A 19,430-nucleotide genomic window follows, 5' to 3' on the forward strand; every position below is an offset into this window, starting at 1 on the left:
CCAGAAAGAGAGAAAGAGACAGAGAGACCGAAAGAGAGAAATCACTCCTTAGGGGAATGCCCATGCTGCAATTCCTTCTCTATTCTTCTCTCAGGGTTTTGGGCATGCACACACACACACACACACACACACACACACACACACAGCCAGCGTGAGTTTTAAGCTGCCGAATCCAGTACTCAAACCATGGTTGACTACATGGGAGTCCAGTGACGTAACTATTATGCCATCTGCTGGTCCCAAGTAATTATACATTATTTAATAGTTTCAAGTATGTGATATTATTTAATTGTCCTTTAATTATTAGCCATGAATATCATTATATACAAATGACATGGACATGTATAGAAAACCCAATCAACAAATTCCTAATAAGAAAAGATTAACATACAAAAATCAGTAGAATTTTATTATCCCAGGAATATCCAATTAAAAATATAATCTAGGGACTGGCAGGTGGCATGGTGGTTAAAGGCATTGGACTCCCACATGGCTGACCATGGTTCGAGTCCAGACCTGGTGGCTTGCTTTCTCACTTTCTCTCTCTCTGTGTGTGTTGCTATGGTAATATTTTAAAAAATAATAATAATGAAAAATAAAGGAAATAATTATTTTAAAATATATATAATCTAAAATAAAACTTGAGCATGTGTATGAATATATATATTCATGTATAAAATTGTAAAATATCATTGAAGAACATAAAAGAAATCTGAGTAATACAGTAATAGACAATGTTATAAAGGTGTAAATTTTCCTTCAAACAGTTTGTAAATTTATTGAGACAAATTAAAATTTTGAAATTGACATACTGATTTTAAAATGTATAGGAAAAGATACTTGAATAATAGGAATTTTTTTTTTAAGAACAAATTAGAGAAGATACCTCTTACAAGATGTATACTGGTAACAAAAATGCCATATACTGGCTGCCTCCTTCCACATGTGGCATTGCTGCTGCTCCCTCCTGCTCGCCCAGACCCTGATCCTGTACCTGCAGCAATGGGTCCCAGTCAGCCTGCTGTATTTAGTGTTTCTGACAAAACCAGCCTTTTGGAATTCACCAGAAGCCTAGCTTCTCTTGGTTTGAAACTCATCGCTTCTGGACTGCAAAATCTCTCAAAATCTCTTTTGACTAGTCTGACAGTCAAAAATGTCTCTGGGTTAACAGGATTTCCTGAAATGTTGAGAGGCCATTTGAAAACCTTGCATCCTGCAGTCCATTCTGGCTTGTAATATCCCAGAAGATAATGTTGACATGACCAGACTTGACTTTAGTCTTAAAAGAGTTGCTGTCTAATCTGTATCCCTTTGTGAAGCAGTGGCTTCTCTAGATGTAATGTGGAGGAGGGTGTTGAGCAGATTGACATTGGCAGAGTGACTTTGCTGAGAGCCACAGTCAAAAACCATGCTCGAGTGACAGTAGTGTGTGAACCAGAGGACTATTTGGCAGTGTCCACAGAGTTGAAGAGCTCTGATAATAAAGACACTTCCTTGGAGACTAGATGCTGGTTAGCCTTGAAGGCATTTATGCATATGGCATAACATGATGAAGCAATTTTAGGATACTTCAGGAAATAGTACAATAAAGGGATATCGCAGCTACCCTTGAGGTATGGAATGAACCCTCATCACACTCCTGACCAGATGTATACACTGAGGCCCAAGCTTCCCATCACAGTTCTAAATGGAACTCCTGGATTTATAAACTTGTATGATGCCCTGAGAATGCCTGGCAACTGGTGAAATAACTCAAGGAAGCTGTAGACATTCCAGCCACTGCTTCTTTCAGATATGTCAGCCCAGCAGGTGCTGCTATTGGAATTCCACTTAGTGAAGATGAAGCCAAAGTCTGCATGGCTTCAAATAGTTCATAGATGAGATAAATTAGATAGAGTCTATAATCTCTATCAGTCTCTTACACCCATATCAACTGCATATGCAAGAGCAAGAGGGGCTGATAGATGTCTTTTTCTGGTGATTTTATCATATTACTGATGCTCATGATGTCCCAATTGTGAAAATTATCCCCGGAGAAGATATCTTATGGTATTGTTGCTCCAGGATATGAAGAAGAAGCCCTAAAAATACTTTCTAAAAAGAAAAGTGGAAGCTACTGTGTTCTTCAGATGGCCCCATGATACAAAGCAAATGAAAATAAAGTCTGAACTCTCTTTGGTCTTTGTTTAAGCCAGAAAAGAAATAATGGTGTCACTGATAAATCAGTATTTAGCAATGTTGTTACCAAGAATAAAGATTTGCCAGTCTGCCCTCAAGACCTCACTGTAGCCACCATCACTGTCAAATATACACAGTCTAACTTGTGTGCTATGCCAAGAATAGGCAGATCATTGGCACTGAAATAGAACAGCAGTCTCAGATACATGGTACATGCCTTGGAGAGGATAAGGCCAACTATTGGTGGCTTAGACACCATCCACAGTGAAGAAAGCAGAAATCTCCAATGCCACTGATCAATATGTGACTGGAACCATTGGCAAGGATGAATATATGGTGAAGTAAAAGCATTGTTTGAGGAAAGCCCCTGAATTTTTGAGAGACACAGATGAAGGACTGGGTTGACAGACTCAGTGAGGTTTCTGTCAGTTCTGATGCATTCTTCCCATTCAGGGATAGCGTAGACTGAGCTAAAAGGAATGGTGTGGCATATATTGCTGCTCCTTCTGATTCTGCTGCTGACAAAGTTGTGATTGAGGCTTGTGATGAGCTGGGGATAACCTTCGTCCATAGGAATCCTCAACTCTTCCACCACTGACTTTATTACATGTTATTTTATGGTTTGCTTATTTGTAGGTGAAAAATCATGTGTGAAATTTTGAAACAAAATATCCTTTAAGAAAAATAAAACATCACCTCTAAAAATAATCCATATACCATGTTCAAATCTCATATTTCTCCTTCTCTGTGTCGAAGATCTCACCTTCCTGGTGTCTGGGCTTCCACAGTTTCTTTTTCTTGAAGTAAGCATCGGTAAGGTGCTTTGGGATTTTTACTTTGTTAATATCAATTTTCATGGAGGTGGCAATGACAAATTTCTGGTGTGTTTTATGCAGTGGAACTCGATTGAGAACTAGCGGTCCAGTTACAAGTAGCAAGCCACTGCTCAGCTGCTTCAGGAAAACCACTCTCTTGCCTCTGTGGCGTCCAGTGAGGATGATCAGAATGGTCCCAGGAGTGATGCTGGCTCACAGTTTTCTCACAGGCTGACTGAAGGTTTTTTATTTTTGTTTGTTTGTTTTGTTTTGTTTTGTTTTGTTTTGTTTTGCCATGGCTCAACGGCTTTCAAGGCACATCTTCAGTAGGATAATACCTAGGCATTTTGCACAGCTTAACCACCCGGGTACCACCATTCTTGTCTCCACCAACTGGTTTTGTGACAGTTGCAAGAACCTTCTCCTTTTTCTTTTTGATCCTGGATTTAGTGGCTGAGTATTTCCTCTTGTGGATGGCCTTCCTGGAATACATGGCAGACTGGAAGTATCTGCCATTGCCCCAGAGTAGGATGGGGTTTCGGCTGCAGTGGGGCTTCCCCTTCTTGGGCTTTTTAGTCTTGGGGTCACCCTTTTTAACTTTGCCGCTAGCATCAGCATTCTTGGCTTCAGGTTTCTTCTCCTTAGTATTCTGCTTCGCAGCTTTTTCACCTGCCATCTTGTATAGTGGGAAAGACCCCTTTTTTCTTTTTTTAGAGAGAGATTTTTTGCTACAGGGCATGTGTACTTGCTGGAGAGGAGAGACAGAAAGCGAGAAAGCACCCCCCCACACCAGGGAGGATGACCACATTGCAGTCCCTTCTGCTCTGTTGTCCTCTCAGGATTTGGGGCCCACACATACACGTGCCCAGCATGAGTTTTCAGCTGCCGAGGCCCAGGACTCAGACCACAGTTGACTACATGGGATCCAGCAGCGTAACCATTATGCCATCTACTGGTCCCACCCCTTTCCTTTTCTATCACCCTTTCCCTTTCATAATTGGGCTCTGATCTTGGAGAGGTCAGAATCTAATTAACAAGCTGGTAATGAGTAAAAGTGCTGTTAAAAGAGTGTTATTTCTACCACATCCCTTCTCTAGTGGTATGCTACTCACCTGCAACAGGCTGAAATGGAATTAAGTAAATATCTCAATAAAGTTTAAAGTTTCTTTATGCTACATTTACCTAAGAATGATCAAACACTCAGGTGACTTCCTAGGTTTTCATTTACTGAAAGAACCAAGCTCAGTGAGTTCACAGAAAAATGGTCACAAAGTGACAAACATAGTTGCCAATGGGCCAGCAGGTGGCCTGGTGGTAGGAACACTGGACTCCCATATGGCCAGTCATGGTTCGAGTCCCAGACCTGGCAGCTTGATTTCTCACTTTCCCTCTCTCTTTCTGTCTCTCTCTCTCTCTTTCTTTTTGGTGAGCACACATGTCCTAAAGCAAATTTAAAATAATAATAATACATAAAATTAAGTAATTATTTAAAAAAATAGTTGCCAAGGGTTGTGACTGTTTGACCTAATAATTACATATGATAGAGAGACAGAACAAAGTGGTTAAGTGTACAGACTTGAACCTAACTACTTCAAATTGTGCTATAAAAGATTCTATTTGGTCAGATCCAGCAGCACTCTACCTCACATGGACAGTGTTACTAGTGGCTTTGTGCTTCATTGGGTAAATAGAGAACAGAGAGGAGCTGCTACTGCCCCATGTGGACGTCATCCTTTTAGTAAGTATCTCCACTTTGGTTTGAATACTGGCTATGCCTCTGAAGCTATGCAACTTTGACTAAGGAAACCCTGCCTCAGTTTCCTCATATAAAATGAGCACAGTAACAGTTTCTGTGCATAGTAGTGCTGTGAAGATTCAATGAGTTTATGTATAAAGGGTAGGCAGAAACGTTCTAAAGAACATTGTCTGGGGGACCAGTAGGTGGAGTGGTAGTTAAGGCACTAGACTCCCACATGGTCGACTGTGGTTTGAGTTCTGGACCCGGTGGCTTGAAATTCACGCCGGGTGTGTGTGAATGCACATGCCCAAAATCCTGAGAGAAGAATGGAAGAGAAGGGATTGTGGCATGGCCATCTCCCTCAAGGGGGTGGTTTCTCACTTTCTCTGTCTCTCTGTGTGTCTTCAGCAACTGCACATGCCCTATAGCAAAAGAAACCCTCTTAAAAAAAAAAAATCTGGTACATAGGAAAGCATTCTATAGATCATAGAAATACACTTCACAAAATCTCTTAGCAGCAAGCAATCCATACATGATCTCATTTTGACCAAGCACATAAATGCTTTTAAGCACACACACACACACATAATTTTCTGGACATGCATTTTCTAAATATTGTGATGACTTACAAAAAAATTTACCCCAATTCCTCATTTAGATAAAAACAAACCAACAACAACAACAAAAATATTCACTAAGGAATTTCTACTCCTGCACCATGGGAAAAGTTTAAATTAAAGATAGTCTGGGCAAGGATGTAGAGAGTATCTTATCATATCTCAGCTAACCTCAATATTTGTTTTAACTTTCTTCCATTGTTTTATTTTTTAAATTTGTCAGAGGGTGTATGTACTTGCCAGAGAGAAATGCAGAGGCAGGGATGGAGAAGGAGAAAGCACCCCTCCATAGAGTGTGGTCACACTGCAGTCCTCTCTCCTCCATTTCTCCTTTCTTTCAGGATTTCAGGCACCCACACACACATACCTGTCATGGTTTTCAAGCTGTGGGATGAGAACAAAATTCCAACGGTGGAATCGGCCAAGTATGAGCTGGCTCCTCCAACTGACCACAGAGTTGATCCCTGATTCCATTGTTTAAACATGCTATGTATTATCTCAATAATTTCTCCAAGAATTCTGCAAGGTGCCAGTAGCACTAAACAAACTTTGTTTTAGAGATTATCTTCCACATAGCATTTACTTGTTAGTTTCATTACAGAACATGTCCTCCTATATTACAAAAGAAAAACATTTGTTGAGTTTTTTTGGCCAAATTACTGTACAAAGTTTTAAATGCTTTATGTAATGTAGAACTCTTGAGTGGATTATTTTATAGGTACTCAAGAATATTTTACAGGCATTGAGGAAACAAAAAATTGGGGATAAAGTAGATAAACAATATCAATTAAATAATGAAAATAGGTTTCACCTGACTAAAGATTAGCCCTCCAACACATTTACAAAAAATACACTAGAGCTGATTTTGACCACTGAAGATTCTCTGCCCAGACTTCACACTACTGCTCCCCAGTCTGGCCAGGAGCCAGGATAAGCCGATCAGCTGCCATCTATATTTGAGCTACAAGTGGCCCCGGTCAGGGATTTTGACCACCAAAGACCCTCTGCTCAAACTTCACTCTCCTGCTCCTCAGTCTAGCCAGGAGGCAGGAGGTCATCCATTAGATGACCAGAAACCACTGCAGAGGCACAAGAAATATAAGAAACAATGGGAACCAGCAGTTAGCATAATGGCTATGTTGCTGGACTCCCACGTAGTCGACCGTGGTTCGCGTCCTGGACCAGGTGGCTTAAAACTCACGCCGGGCACGTGTGTGTGTGTGCCCAAGATCCCAAGAGGAGAATGGAGGAGAAGGGACTGCGGCATGACCATCCCCCCTAGGGGGTGATTTCTCACTTTCTGTCTCTATTTCTCTCTCTGGCGAGCGCACACGCCCTAAAGTGAAAATCTCTCCAAAAAAAATATCTCTCCTCTAATGGAAAAGAATAACTCCTTATCCTCCATAAAAAATACAAGGGAACTCAAGGAAACGTCAGATAAAGAATTTAAAATATTCTTAGTGACAAAGCTAACAAAGCTGCAAGAGAATAGAGACAACAAATTCCAGAAGATGCAGGAGAAAAGAGAAACCAAGTTCCAGGAGGTGAAGAAGTTCTTGCATGATCTGAAAGAGGAGAGCCACATCATGAAAAAGAAACAGAATTGTTAGAGATGAAGGCCGTAATATAGGAAATCAAAATTTCCATTGAAAAATATCAAAAGCAAATTAGATCATGCAGAAGATCAAATCTCAGATGTAGAAGATAGAACTTCTGACCTAGAAAAATTTACCAAAAAAACTGAGGAAATAACCCCCAAAATGCAAATAACATAGGAGTAATACTAGACACCATTAAACACCCAAACATCCATCATTAGTATCCCGGAAAGTGAAGAAACTAGTAAGGGCATTGATAATCTATTCCATGAAATTCTGCAAGAAAACTTTCCAAACCTAGAGAGGCATTCGAAGATCCAGTCCCAAGAAATACATAAGACCCCATATAGAATCAACCCAAGAAGATCTTACCTGAGACATGTCATAGCCAGATTGAATGAAACCACAGAGACAAGATACTAAAATTGGCAAGAGATAAATGTCAAGTTACATTCAAAGGATATCCCATAAGACTAATGTTAGACCTCTCATTGGAAATAATGCAAGCAAGGAAAGAATGAGAAAATATATTCAAAGAATTAAGTGAAAAACAATTTCAACCAGGAAATTGTGGCTCTCCTCTTTCAGATCATGCAAGAACTTCCTCACCTCCTGGAACTCAGTTTCTCTTTTCTCCTGCATCTTCTGGAATTTGTTGTCTCTATTCTCTTGCAGGACCAGCAGTTGGCATAATGGCTATCTCACTGGATTCCCCTGTAGTCAACCATGGTTTGAGTCCTGGACCCAGTGACTTAAATTCACACCAAATGCATGTCCATGCGTGCCCAAGATCCTGAGAAGACAATGGAGGAGAAGGTATTGTGGCATATGTTCATCCTCCGGGCGGTGATTTCTCACTTTCTGTCTTTCTGGCGAGTGCACATGCCCTATAGCAAAAACCTCTCAAAAAAAATTTTTTTTCAACCAAGAATACTATTCCCAGCAAGATTGCCTTTCACATGGGAAAAAAAGACAAAAATATTCACAGATAAACAAAAACTGAAAGAATTTAACAGTACCAGACCAAAAAGTGCTGAAGGGAGTCCTATACCAAGAAAACTAAAGTTGGACATAGGAATAAGAGTAAAAGAAACAACCAAGAGAATGGCCAGCCTAATGATAGGGACAAGTCTGGAGTTGAATGTTAATTTCCAGAGTTTAAATAGAAAGATCAGACTACAGTTTCACTGCAAAATCAATAGAAGGAGAGATTAATTACATGAGTCTGAGCTAATGAAATAGGATATTTTTACTTTAGACTAAAACATTCCTGATTTTCTTTGATGCTTTAATTTCCATATTTAAGGATTTTTGTCGTCTTTTGAACTGTTGATAGGTTCATCTACCTACTATTTGAACTGAATCCTAAGCTTTTTTCTGGCTTTAAGTTTTAAGCAAATTTCTCTTAACATTTTTTAATTTTGATCTATTAAAATTAAAACATTTTACGAAATTAACATTAAAAATATCTATTAATTCCGGACCCGGTGGCTTAAACTCACGCCTGGCGCATGTGCATGCGTGCCCAAGATCCCGAGAGGAGAATGAAGGAGAAGGGATTGCAGCGTGGCCATCCCCCCTGGGAGGTGATTTCTCGCTTTCTATCTCTCTGTCTCTCTCTGTCTGTCTGGCGAGCGCACACACCCTATAGCAAAAACCTCTCCAAAAAAAAAAAAATCTATTAATACCAACATGTGGGATGTGGTTTGGTTTCATAATTCTTAAGAAACAATGGTATAGACTTATAGAGCCAATTAATTTTAAATAACAATAAGGCAAATTTAGAGATAAGATTATAATTTACCTCTTTGAGAACCATTTTGGGATATGAGGCTGGGGGAAATTACAGCATGAAGAACTTACGAGGGGTGCCTATCTTTCTGTCTCTCTTATAGAAGAAATAAAAAAAATTAAAAAGATCGGACTAGCAGATGGTGCAATAGTCACTGGACTCCTACATAGTCGACTGTGGTTCAAGTCCTAGACCTATTGGCTTGAACCTCATGCTAGATGTGTGTGTGTGTGCATGCCCAAGATCCCAAAGGAGAATTAAAGAGGAGGGATTGCAGCGTGACCATCCCTTCTGGAGGGGTGATTTCTTACTTTCTGTCTCTCTCTCTCTCTCTGTCTCACTGGTAAACACACACACACCCTATAGCAAAAATCTCTCTCTTAAAAAAAAAAAAAAGAAAAGATGACCAAAAAAAGAGTTTTTTATTTTATTTTAAGAGAGATTTTCTTTGCTATAGGGCACATGTGCTCACAGGAGAGACAGAGAGAAATCACACCCCCAAGGGATGGCCACTCTGAAATCTCTTCTCCTCCATTCTGTCAGGAATTTGGCCACTCACACACACATGCATGGTGTGAATTTTACGTCACCCAGTCTGGGACTCGAACCGCAGTCAACTACATGGGAGTCCAGCAACTAAACATTATGCCATCTCCTGCTCTGAAGAGTTTTTTTTTTTTTTTGGTTTTGTTTTTTAAAGAAACAAAATTGACAAGCTCTTTATTTTTGTTTGGAGAGGTTTTTGCTATAGGGTGCGAGCGTGAGAAATACAGAGAGACAGAAAGCGAGAAATCACCCCACGGGGGGATGGCCACGCTGCCATATCTTCTCCATTCGCCCCTTGGGATCCTGGGCACGCATGCACACGCACCTGGCGAGAGTTTAAGCCACCGGGTCCAAGACTTGAATCGTGGTGGACCACGTGGGAGTCCAGTGACATAGCCATTACACTAACTGCTGGTCCCAAAAATTGACAAGCTCTTAAAACCTAGATTAACAGGACTGGATGGTGGGCTGTGACGGGGTTCGCTGACTGGGCCTCTGTGGTCTGAGGAGAGGAAGGCCTTTTCCTGAGGGTTGCGCTTCAGGATCTCCAGAAGTTAAGAGGGAGACCTTGGTTAGAAACAGCATCCTCACTTCACAGCACACAGGAGGCTCAAGCAGTGCCAGGAGTCCAGAGCCATGGCAGACACTCCATGGAGCCAATCTGATGAGGGCTCCAGCAGTGAAGATCAGGGGCCGCGCATCAGGCAGGATCCGGCAGGCCATGTGTCCTTGCTTAGAAGAGCACTATATAAGAAGATGGTTGATTTGGTGCTTTTCCTGCTCCACAAGTATCAAGTAAAGGAACCAATCACAGAGGAAGAATTGCTGAACAGTGTCATCCAGGATTACCAGGACTACTTCCTTGTGATCTTCAATGAAGCCTCTGAATACCTGCAGCTGATATTTGGCATTGAGGTGAAGGAAGTAGACCCCACTAGCCACTCCTATGTCCTTGTCACCATCCTAGGCCTCACCTATGATGGGATGCTGAGTGACAACCAGACCATGCCTAAGACTGGGCTCCTGGCCATCATACTGGGTGTGATCTTCATGGAGGGCAATCCTACCCCTGAGGAGGAGATCTGGGAAGCATTGAATATGATGGGGATATATACCGGGAGGGAGCACTTTATCTTTGGGGAGCCCAGGAAGCTCCTCACTGAAGAGTGGGTACAGGAAAATTACCTGGAGTAAAGGCAGGTTCCTGGTAGTGATCCTGCTCGCTACGAGTTCCTGTGGGGTCCAAGGGCCCACGCTGAAACCAGCAAGATGAAAGTCCTAGAGTATGTGTCCAAGGTCAATGGGAGTGATCCCAGATCTTTCCCATCCCAGTATGAAGAGGCTTTACAAGATGAGGAAGAGAGAGCCCGAGTAAGAATTGCACCCCGAGCTAGAGGGAGGACCAGGGGGAAGTCCAGGTTCCAAGACCCCATCTAGGAGATTGTTCTGCCCTGGTAATTAAGTCTGTTTCTTTTTACTCTGTTTAAAGAGGACAGCCAGTATTTCACTAGCAGAGGGCCTAGGGGGTTGAGGGACAGAGTGCGTTCTATCTTTGTCATCTTCCTGTTTATTGTTGGTGGCTTGGAGATTCGTTATTGCTTAATTTTGGTAATTTTCAAATAATGTTCCATTTAATGGAAGGTTGTATTAGCTTCAGAATCAAAGTTTAGGAATTACAGTAATCACATGTGTAGCTATTTATGTAGTTTAGAAGCAGTAGATTTGCTACCTGCTCAAATTGGAAAACCCATCTCATTTTGTGATCAGGAGTAAAATAGCAGGGCAATGGAATAGGAATATTGGAAATCTGAAAATAGTTTGCATTAAAAGAGATGTGGTTGTGCAATAGAGAAACAGTAAAAGATAATTCTTGCCTTCAATTATCCCTTTTCTCCTGTCATTGCATAAAACTAAAATATATATGTAGACCTTGATTTGCTTGAGTTCTTAAAGAATGTTAAAGGAGTTTAATGTCAATAAAGAATGTCCCCTAAAAAAAAAAAAAGCTAGATTAACAGAGTCCAGCAGGTGGCTTGGTGGTTAAGGTGCTGAACTCCCACATGGCTGACTGTGGTTCGAGCCCTAGGCCTGGCAGCTTACTTTCTCACTTTCTCTCTCTCCTCTGTCCACCAATGGTCAAATTAAAAATAAGTAAATAAAGTTAAATTTATTACACAAGTGTTCATACACAAATGTTCATAAGCAGCATTATTTTTAATAGTGAAAGATTTTTTTCCTTAGGGTTTCTTTCTAGGAACAGATATGAGCTCACATTCATTCTATTAGAACATTTTGTTCCAAAATGATTTATCTGACGCTTAGTATAAGATAAACAATGATGAAAGAGTTAAGTACTATACTTGTAAAACTTTCCTCTCATTTGAATTCCACAATCGTTTACCAAAATATAAATAATGTTGACAATAATTATTTGTTAAGCATAAAATATTACATATTGTCCTAAAGATTTACATGTATTTACTTTCACTTTGCAAAACACTATGATGAGCTATATATAGTTTTGTAAACGAGGAAACTGAAACAAACAGGGGTTAAATAACTTTCATAAAGGTACACACAGGTAGTAATTGGTAGGGCTCAGATAATGCTGTACAGAAGAATGTACCTTAGCTAGGTAAGGTAATGTTGTAGCTCCCACATTCTATATAACATAGGGTTGGGTAGCAGTATAAATTCATTCATTTTTAACATGGTTTGAAATGTGATGTCACTGCATTTATATTAACTTATTAATCTAGCCTTTCTTCACTGTCAATTATCTGAATGTAAATAACCAGTTAGCCAAAGTAAACAAGGATTCCCACATTCATCATAATTTCTAGATATTCCATAGCTGAGTGTCATTGGCAGGCAGAAAGAGTATTGCCTAAATTATCATTTTCATACAGTTTTTCTCCATTATGAAGTTTCTGATGTTGAGTAAGGTGTGAATGACGTCTAAAGTTTTTACCACATTTATTACATTTATAAGGTTTCTCACCAGAATGAATTCTCTGGTGTTGAGTAAGCTGTGAGCCACGATTAAAGGCCTTCCCACATTCATTACATTTGTATGGTTTCTCACCAGTGTGAATTCTCTGATGCTGTGTCAGGTGTGAGCCACGAATAAAAGCTTTTCCACATTCATTACATTCATAGGGCTTCTCACCAGTGTGAACTCTCTGATGGTAAGTTAGCTGTGAACAACGAATAAAACTCTTACCACATTCCTTACATTCAAATGGTTTCCTACCAGTGTGAAAAATCTGATGCAGGGTAAGTTGTGAGGCACGAATAAAGATTTTCCCACACTGTTTACATTCATATGGATTCTCATTTATATGAGTTCTCCGATGTTGAGTTAGCTGTGAGCCATAAATAAAGGTCTTCCCACACTCTTTACATTCATAGGGTTTTTCACCAGTATGAATCCTTTGATGCTGAGTAAGATGTGATCCACGTATAAAGGCTTTTCCACACTCCTTACATTCAAAGGGTTTTTCACCAGTATGAATTTTCTGATGTTCAGTAAGTTGTGAGCCACGAATAAATGATCTCCCACATTCCTGACAATCATAGAGTTTCTCACCAGTATGAATCCTCTGATGTCGAATGAGCTGTGAGCTATAGTTAAAGGCCTTTCCACATTGCTTACATTCATGTGGTTTCCTACCCGTATGGATCCTCTGATGTTCAGTAAGTTGTGAACCACGAATAAAGGACATTTCACAATCTTTACACTTATAAGGTTTTTCACCGGTATGAAGTCTATTATGGAGAGTAAGTTGTGAGCCATATCTAAAGGCTTTCCCGCATTTCTTACATTCATAGGGTTTCTCACCTGTGTGAATTCTTTGATGTTCAGTAAGTTGAGAGCCACGAATAAAAGCTTTCCCACATTCTTCACACTGATAGGGTTTATCTGCAGTATGAACTCTCTGATGGTAAGTAAGCTGTGAGCCACGACAAAAGGCCTTCCCACATTCACGACATTCATAGGGTCTTTCCCCAGTATGAATTCGTTGATGTTGAGTAAGATGAGAGCCACGAATAAAGGCCTTTCCACACTCTTTACACTTATAAGGTTTCTCCCCAGTGTGAACTCTTTGGTGATAAATAAGTTGTGAGGCACAAATAAAGGCTTTTCCACACTCCTTGCATTCATAGGGTTTCTCAGCAACATGGACCTTCTGGTGGTAAGTAAGTTGTGAACTCCGAATAAAGGTCTTTCCACATTCTGCACATTTATAACGTTTGTCATGGGAATGAATTTTCTGGTGTTCAGTCAGTTGGAAGCCATGGATAAAGCATTTCCTGCATGCTTTGCATTTATAGGGTTTCTCAGTAGAATGAGTTCTCTTTTGTAATGTAAGAGATGTAGTCTGGCTAAAGGTGGGAATTTCTTCACAGGGGATTACTACTTGCCTGCCAAGTCCCTCTTTATTTCCCAACTGGCTTTTACACTGATCTCTGCCTTCCCTATCATCTTGAAGATCTTTGCACTCTTTGTTATGGCTTGTAAGTTGTTCCCATTGTGATGACTCTGTTTCATAATTTTTTCTTTTTGAAGATAGCTTCTTGACCTGACACTTGGATCCCCCATCTGTAAAAAGATAAGGAAGTCAACAAGTGCAATTTTCATATTCCTGGAAAAATGAAACTTCCTTTTATAAGAAGTTTATAGTAATCAAGACTGTGATATTGGTGAAAGAATAGATAAACATAAATTCAACTGAGTAGAGAAACCATAATATACCTACACCCATATATTCAACTGAACTTTTTAATTTTTTGGGGGGTTAGGCCATGAGATTCTAGATAGAACACTAAATATATGATTCAGTGTAGGAAGCAGCCCAGTCACAGCAATTCAAGAGCAAAAAAAAAAAAAAAAGTTTTAATTGGACTTTAATAAAATACTTCTGTGTGAGTTGCTGTCAAGATGATGAAAAAACAAGCCATCGTTGGGAGAAAATATTTGCAAACAAGTACTTTATACTTTTTATTTTAAGGTTTTTGTCATAAATGGTATATGCTCACCAGAGAGAGAGAGAAGAGTGAGAGGGAGAGTAAGAAATGACAACCCCCCCACCCCCACCAAGATGGATGGCCATGCTACAATCCCTTCTCCTCTATTCTTCTCTCGAGGTTTTAAGCATACAGACACATGTGCCTGGTGTGATTTTCAAGCCTCCAGGCCCAAGACTTGAACCGCAATTGGCCATGTGGGAGTCTAGAGCCTTAACTACTATGCCATGTGCTAGCCCCAACAAGTACTTTATAAATCCAAAATATTTAGGGAAGTCACAAAACTCAAAAATAAAATAACAATCAAACTGATTAAAATGTGGGCTAGTTCCATGGGCTAGCGGTTAAGGGAGCTGGATCCCATATGGAAAACTACACAGTTTGAATCCAGGACCTAGTGGCTTAAAAACATGCCAAGCACATGTGCATGAATACCCAAAATCATGGAAGGAGGGAGAGATGGACGAGAAGCAATTGCAGCATGACTACTTCCCATGGGAAGGGTAGGCAGGGAGAGGCGCTTTCTCCTCTGTAGATTGCATGTACTTTCTAGCAAAAAAAAAAAAAAAAATTGGGCAAGAGACCAGCTATGATGGTATAGTGGTAAAGTAATATGTTATAATGCTGAGACTAGAGTTTGAGTTCTGACCCATTATTTTCAGGTTAGGTGCATGTATATGTAGCCAGAATCCTGTCAGGATAGAGAACTGAAGGAAAAAGTATTGCAGCATGACCAGAGGGTTGATCTCTCGTGTATAAATGTACATGTACACATAAACCTTATGGCATAAACAAAAATGAAAACATAAAATGTATCTAGTAACAAATATAGAAGATGTATAAGAATAGTTTAATACTTTATGAAGAGGGGCCAGCAGTGGCTTAGTGGTTAAGGTACTGGACTCTCACATAGCCAACTGTGGTTCGAGTCTGGACCTAGATGCCTGAAACTCATGTCAGGCACATATGCATGCATGCCCAAAATCTCAGGAAGAAAATGGAGGAGAAGGGATTGGGACATGGCCATCTCCCCAGGGGATGATTTCTCGTTTTCTCTCTCTGTCTGTCCAGCAAGGGCATGCACCCTATAGCAAATCTCTCTCTCTCAAAATAAACTTTATAAAGAAACATAAACAAAATCTGTATCAATGGAGAGAGATTCTATCTTTATGAAACAGAATTGATAAAACATATAAAAACCTTGAAAAATATGAGAAAGCTAAATATATAAACATGTTGATTCTCTCCCAAAGTGATTGGTAGATTCAACATAATCCCAATGAAAATCCCAACACATTTGGGAGATGAGATTTGTCAAGCTAATCAGAAAGACATAAGACCATGAATAGTCATGACTGTCTTAAGAAAAAGGAGATGGGCCAGCAGGTGGTGTGGTAGGTAAGGTACTGGACTCCCACATGGTCGATTGTGGTTCAGATCCTGAATCTAGACGCTTAAAAATCACACTGAGTGTGTGTGCATACATGCCTAAAATCCCAGGAGAAGAACGAAGAAGGGATTGCAGCATGCCATTCCCACTAGGGAATGATTTCTCACTTGCTTTCTCACTGTCTCTCTCCAGTGAGCACACATGCCCTCTGGCAAAAACTTTAAAAAAAAAAAAAAAAAAAAGAAAAGAAAAAGGAGAAAGTAAGGAGAATATTTTCTCCACTAGGCCACAAGATGTATTATAAAACAATTATAATTAAGACAATGTGTTATAAACACAGGGGGCTAAAATATAGGTGAACAGAAGGAAGTCCATAAACATACCCATATAAAATGGAAATCATATTTGATAGAAGAAGCCCTTTAGATCAGTGGGGAGAAAATAGGCTTTACAATTACTCTTGCCAAGACAACTAGAAAAAAACTGGATCCCCTATTCATACATCATAACGGAAATCAACTTTAGGTGGAATAAAAATATAAATGTGAGAAGCAAAATTTTAAAGTATTTTTGGGGGACCAGCAGGTGGTGTGGTAGTTGAGACACTGGACTTCCACATGGCTGGCCATGGTCTGAGTCCTGGAACTGGCAGCTTGTTTTCTCACTTTCCCTCTCTGATCAAATTAAAATAATAATAATAATAATAATAAATAAAATGAAATTAAATATTCTGAAAAAAGTTTTTATAAAATACTAATACATTGGGTTGCTGGAAAAGTTATGACATATTTTCTTCTATGTTTTTCTATGCAAAAATTCGTCATGACACTCCCGACAACTCAGTAGACTATATTCACAAATTCAAGACAAGGATGGATATTTTTTAACAGGTTACAAAAAATATCCAACAAAAAGGAAAAGAATGACAAATTCCACTACATTAAAATTAAGAACTTTTGGGACCAGCAGTTGGTGTAATGGCTATGTCGCTGGACTCTCATGTAGCCGACCGCAATTAGAGGCCTGGACCCATGGCTTAAACTCACACCGGACACATGTGCCTGCGTGCCCAAGATCCCAAGAGGAGAATGGAGTAGAAGGGATCATGGCGTGGCCAACCTCCCGGGGGGGTGGGGATTTCTTGCTTTCTGTCTCTCTGTCTCTCTCTTTCTGGTGAGCGCATGCACCCTATAACAAAAAAAAAAACTCTCCAAAGATAAACAAAACAAAAATAAAATAAAGAACTTTTGGGACCAGTAGGTGGTACAGTGTTTAAGGTGCTGGACTCCCACATGGCCAACTGCAGTTTAAGTCCCTCTCTCTCTCTGTCTCTCTCTGGTCACATTAATAATAATACTTAAAATTAAATAAATAATTCTTTTTTTAGAAAAAATTAAGAACTCTTGGGGCCAGTTGGTAGTGTGGTTGTTAAGGGTGCTGGACTCTCCTGTGGCTGACCAGGGTTCAAGTCCTGGACCTGGTGATTTGCTTTCCCACTTTCCCTAGTAGTTAAGGAAGCCAGATCTTATATGGCCTGGAGGCTTGAAAAACGTACCCAGGCATGTACATGCATGATGAAAATCTGAACAGAATAGAGAAGTGAAGAAGGAATTGTGGCATGATCATACCCCATTATGGGGTGCTTTCTCTCTTTCTCTCTCTCTCTCTCTCCATTTCTGACAAGTGCACATGTGCTCTGGCAATTAAAAATAAGAGTAGGGGATAGCAGGTGACATGATTATTATTAAGGGTGCTAGACTCGCACACGGCCAACTGCAGTTCAAGTCCCGGACCTGGTGGGTTGCTTTCTCACTTTCCCTCTCTCCCTCCCTCTCTCTCTCTCTGTGTGTCTCTCTCTCTGTCTCTCTGGTGAGCACATGTGCCCCGTAGCAAATTAAAAAATAATAATAATGATAAATAAAATGAAATACACAATTTAAAAAAAAAGTGAGAAGTCAAGCAATAGAGAGGGACAAAATATTTGAAACACAAATAACTAAGAAAGAATTTGTGTCTATAATACATAAAAAAACCTATCTAGTCAATAAAAAAGATTACTATCCAACAGAAAAATAAGTCAAAGACTTGAATAGGTATCTAACAAAGTACTATTCCAAATGACCAATAAATACATGGGCGAGTTCAATTTCATTAGTAATCATGGAAATGCAAATAGAATTCCAAAGACAAATTTATACCCACTAAATTAGCAAAAATTAGAAAGTCTGAAAATCTTATATGTGGACAAGGATGTGGAACAACTGGATTCTCCTACACTGCTGAAGTGAGTGTACACTGCTCAACCATTCTGTAACACATTTTGGCATCACCTAGTAAATGTAAGCCTTGGAAAATTGAGGAAATTCCTCAATTGGATAACAGCCCGCTAACGGCCTGGTGAAAGGATGCCAAATCCGGCAAGATGAAGAAAAATAAGGATAATGTGAAGTTTAAAGTTCGATGAAGCAGATCCCTTTACAACTTGGTCATCACAGACAAAGAGAAGGCGGAGAAGCTTTGGTGGTAAAGGAGCTAAAATGAACCAGACACTGTTTGAACTGCATTAAACATTTTTTAAATTAAAAGAAGTATCTACTATGTATAGAGTCAAGAGTGAAGCTATACATATCTTCTGATCCAGCAGTTTTATCCTCAGGTAGATAGCCTAGAGAACATCATGGTCAGGTATACCAGTAACCATGTATTATAATACTCGTAGCATTTTTATTTATAATATCCAAAGTTAAAAATGACGCAAATATTAACCAAGGGTAGACTGGAGTTAAAAAACAAGAATTAATTTTCATATATTCAAACAATGGAATTTTTATATAAATGAATGAACTAGAGTTACACCCCAATAAGGATGACTCTCAAAAATACTGAGTGAAGGGAACCAGCAGTTAGCATAATGGCTATGTCACTGGACTCCCACGTAGCCGACCGCGGTTCTTGTCCTGGACCCGGTGGCTTAAAACTCACGCCGGGCACGTGTGCGTGTGTGCCCAAGATCCCGAGAGGAGAATGGAGGAGAAGGGACTGCGGCATGGCCATTCCCCCTGGGGGGTGATTTCTCGCCTTCTGTCTCTCTGTCTCTGTCTGTCTGGTAAGTGCACGCGCCCTATAGCAAAAACCTCTCCAAATTAAAAAAAAAAAAAAGAATGGATTTTATTTAGTTAGTTAATTAGTTAGTTAGCTAGTTATTTTAACTATTTTATTTAACTTTATTTATTTATTTGTTTTAATTTGACTCGAGAGGGACTGAATAAGAAGAGAGAGAGAGAGCGCTGCCAGGTCCAGGACTTGAATCACGGTCAACCATGTGGGAGTCCAAGACCCCCAACCACCACACCACCTGCCAGCCCCAAGGATGGATTTTATTATTATTTGCTCTGATTTGTATTTCTAAAACACAGCTCCTGTGTTATCCATGGAAGATATGTTCCAAAACACCCAGTGAATGCCCTGAACTGTGGATAGTACTGAACTCTCATTTTCTATTATTCCTATTCTCCCTCATTTACCCTAGCCATACTTGCTTATCCTCAAAAATATCACTCAGGGGGACCAGCAGTTAGTATAATGGCTATGTCGCTGGACTCCCATGTAGTAGACCATGGTTCAAGTCTCAGACCTGGCGGCTTAAACTCATGCCAGGTGTGTGTGCATGCATGCCCAAAATCCCAAGAGGAGAATGAAGGAGAAGGGATTGTGGCGTGGCCATCTCC

The 19,430-nt window shown here is 39.9% G+C and overlaps 2 protein-coding genes and 2 pseudogenes across 2 annotated transcripts in view; 3 read left to right on the forward strand and 1 right to left on the reverse strand.

The window, feature by feature from the left end:
- The first annotated feature begins 873 nt into the window (after window positions 1–873).
- Window positions 874–2,035, forward strand: LOC102483452 (bifunctional purine biosynthesis protein PURH pseudogene; annotated as a pseudogene).
- Window positions 1,888–2,792, forward strand: LOC106733119 (bifunctional purine biosynthesis protein PURH pseudogene; annotated as a pseudogene).
- Window positions 2,793–9,916: 7,124 nt separating this feature from the next.
- Window positions 9,917–10,756, forward strand: LOC102469390 (melanoma-associated antigen 10-like). The gene is given in 1 exon segment (XM_014592930.2): window positions 9,917–10,756. A coding segment is annotated over 1 exon segment (801 nt). The 5' UTR covers window positions 9,917–9,920; the 3' UTR covers window positions 10,722–10,756.
- Window positions 10,757–11,493: 737 nt separating this feature from the next.
- LOC102470672 (zinc finger protein 208) overlaps window positions 11,494–19,430 on the reverse strand; it is a 223,993-nt gene continuing 216,056 nt past the window's right edge. Inside the window, 1 exon segment of the mRNA XM_014592935.2 lies at window positions 11,494–13,496. Coding sequence (XP_014448421.1) covers window positions 12,146–13,496 — 1,351 coding nt within the window. The 3' untranslated portion in view covers window positions 11,494–12,145.

This window comes from Tupaia chinensis, unplaced genomic scaffold (genome assembly GCF_000334495.1).
Source record: "Tupaia chinensis unplaced genomic scaffold, TupChi_1.0 Scaffold138910_1, whole genome shotgun sequence".
Lineage (NCBI taxonomy): Eukaryota > Metazoa > Chordata > Mammalia > Scandentia > Tupaiidae > Tupaia > Tupaia belangeri.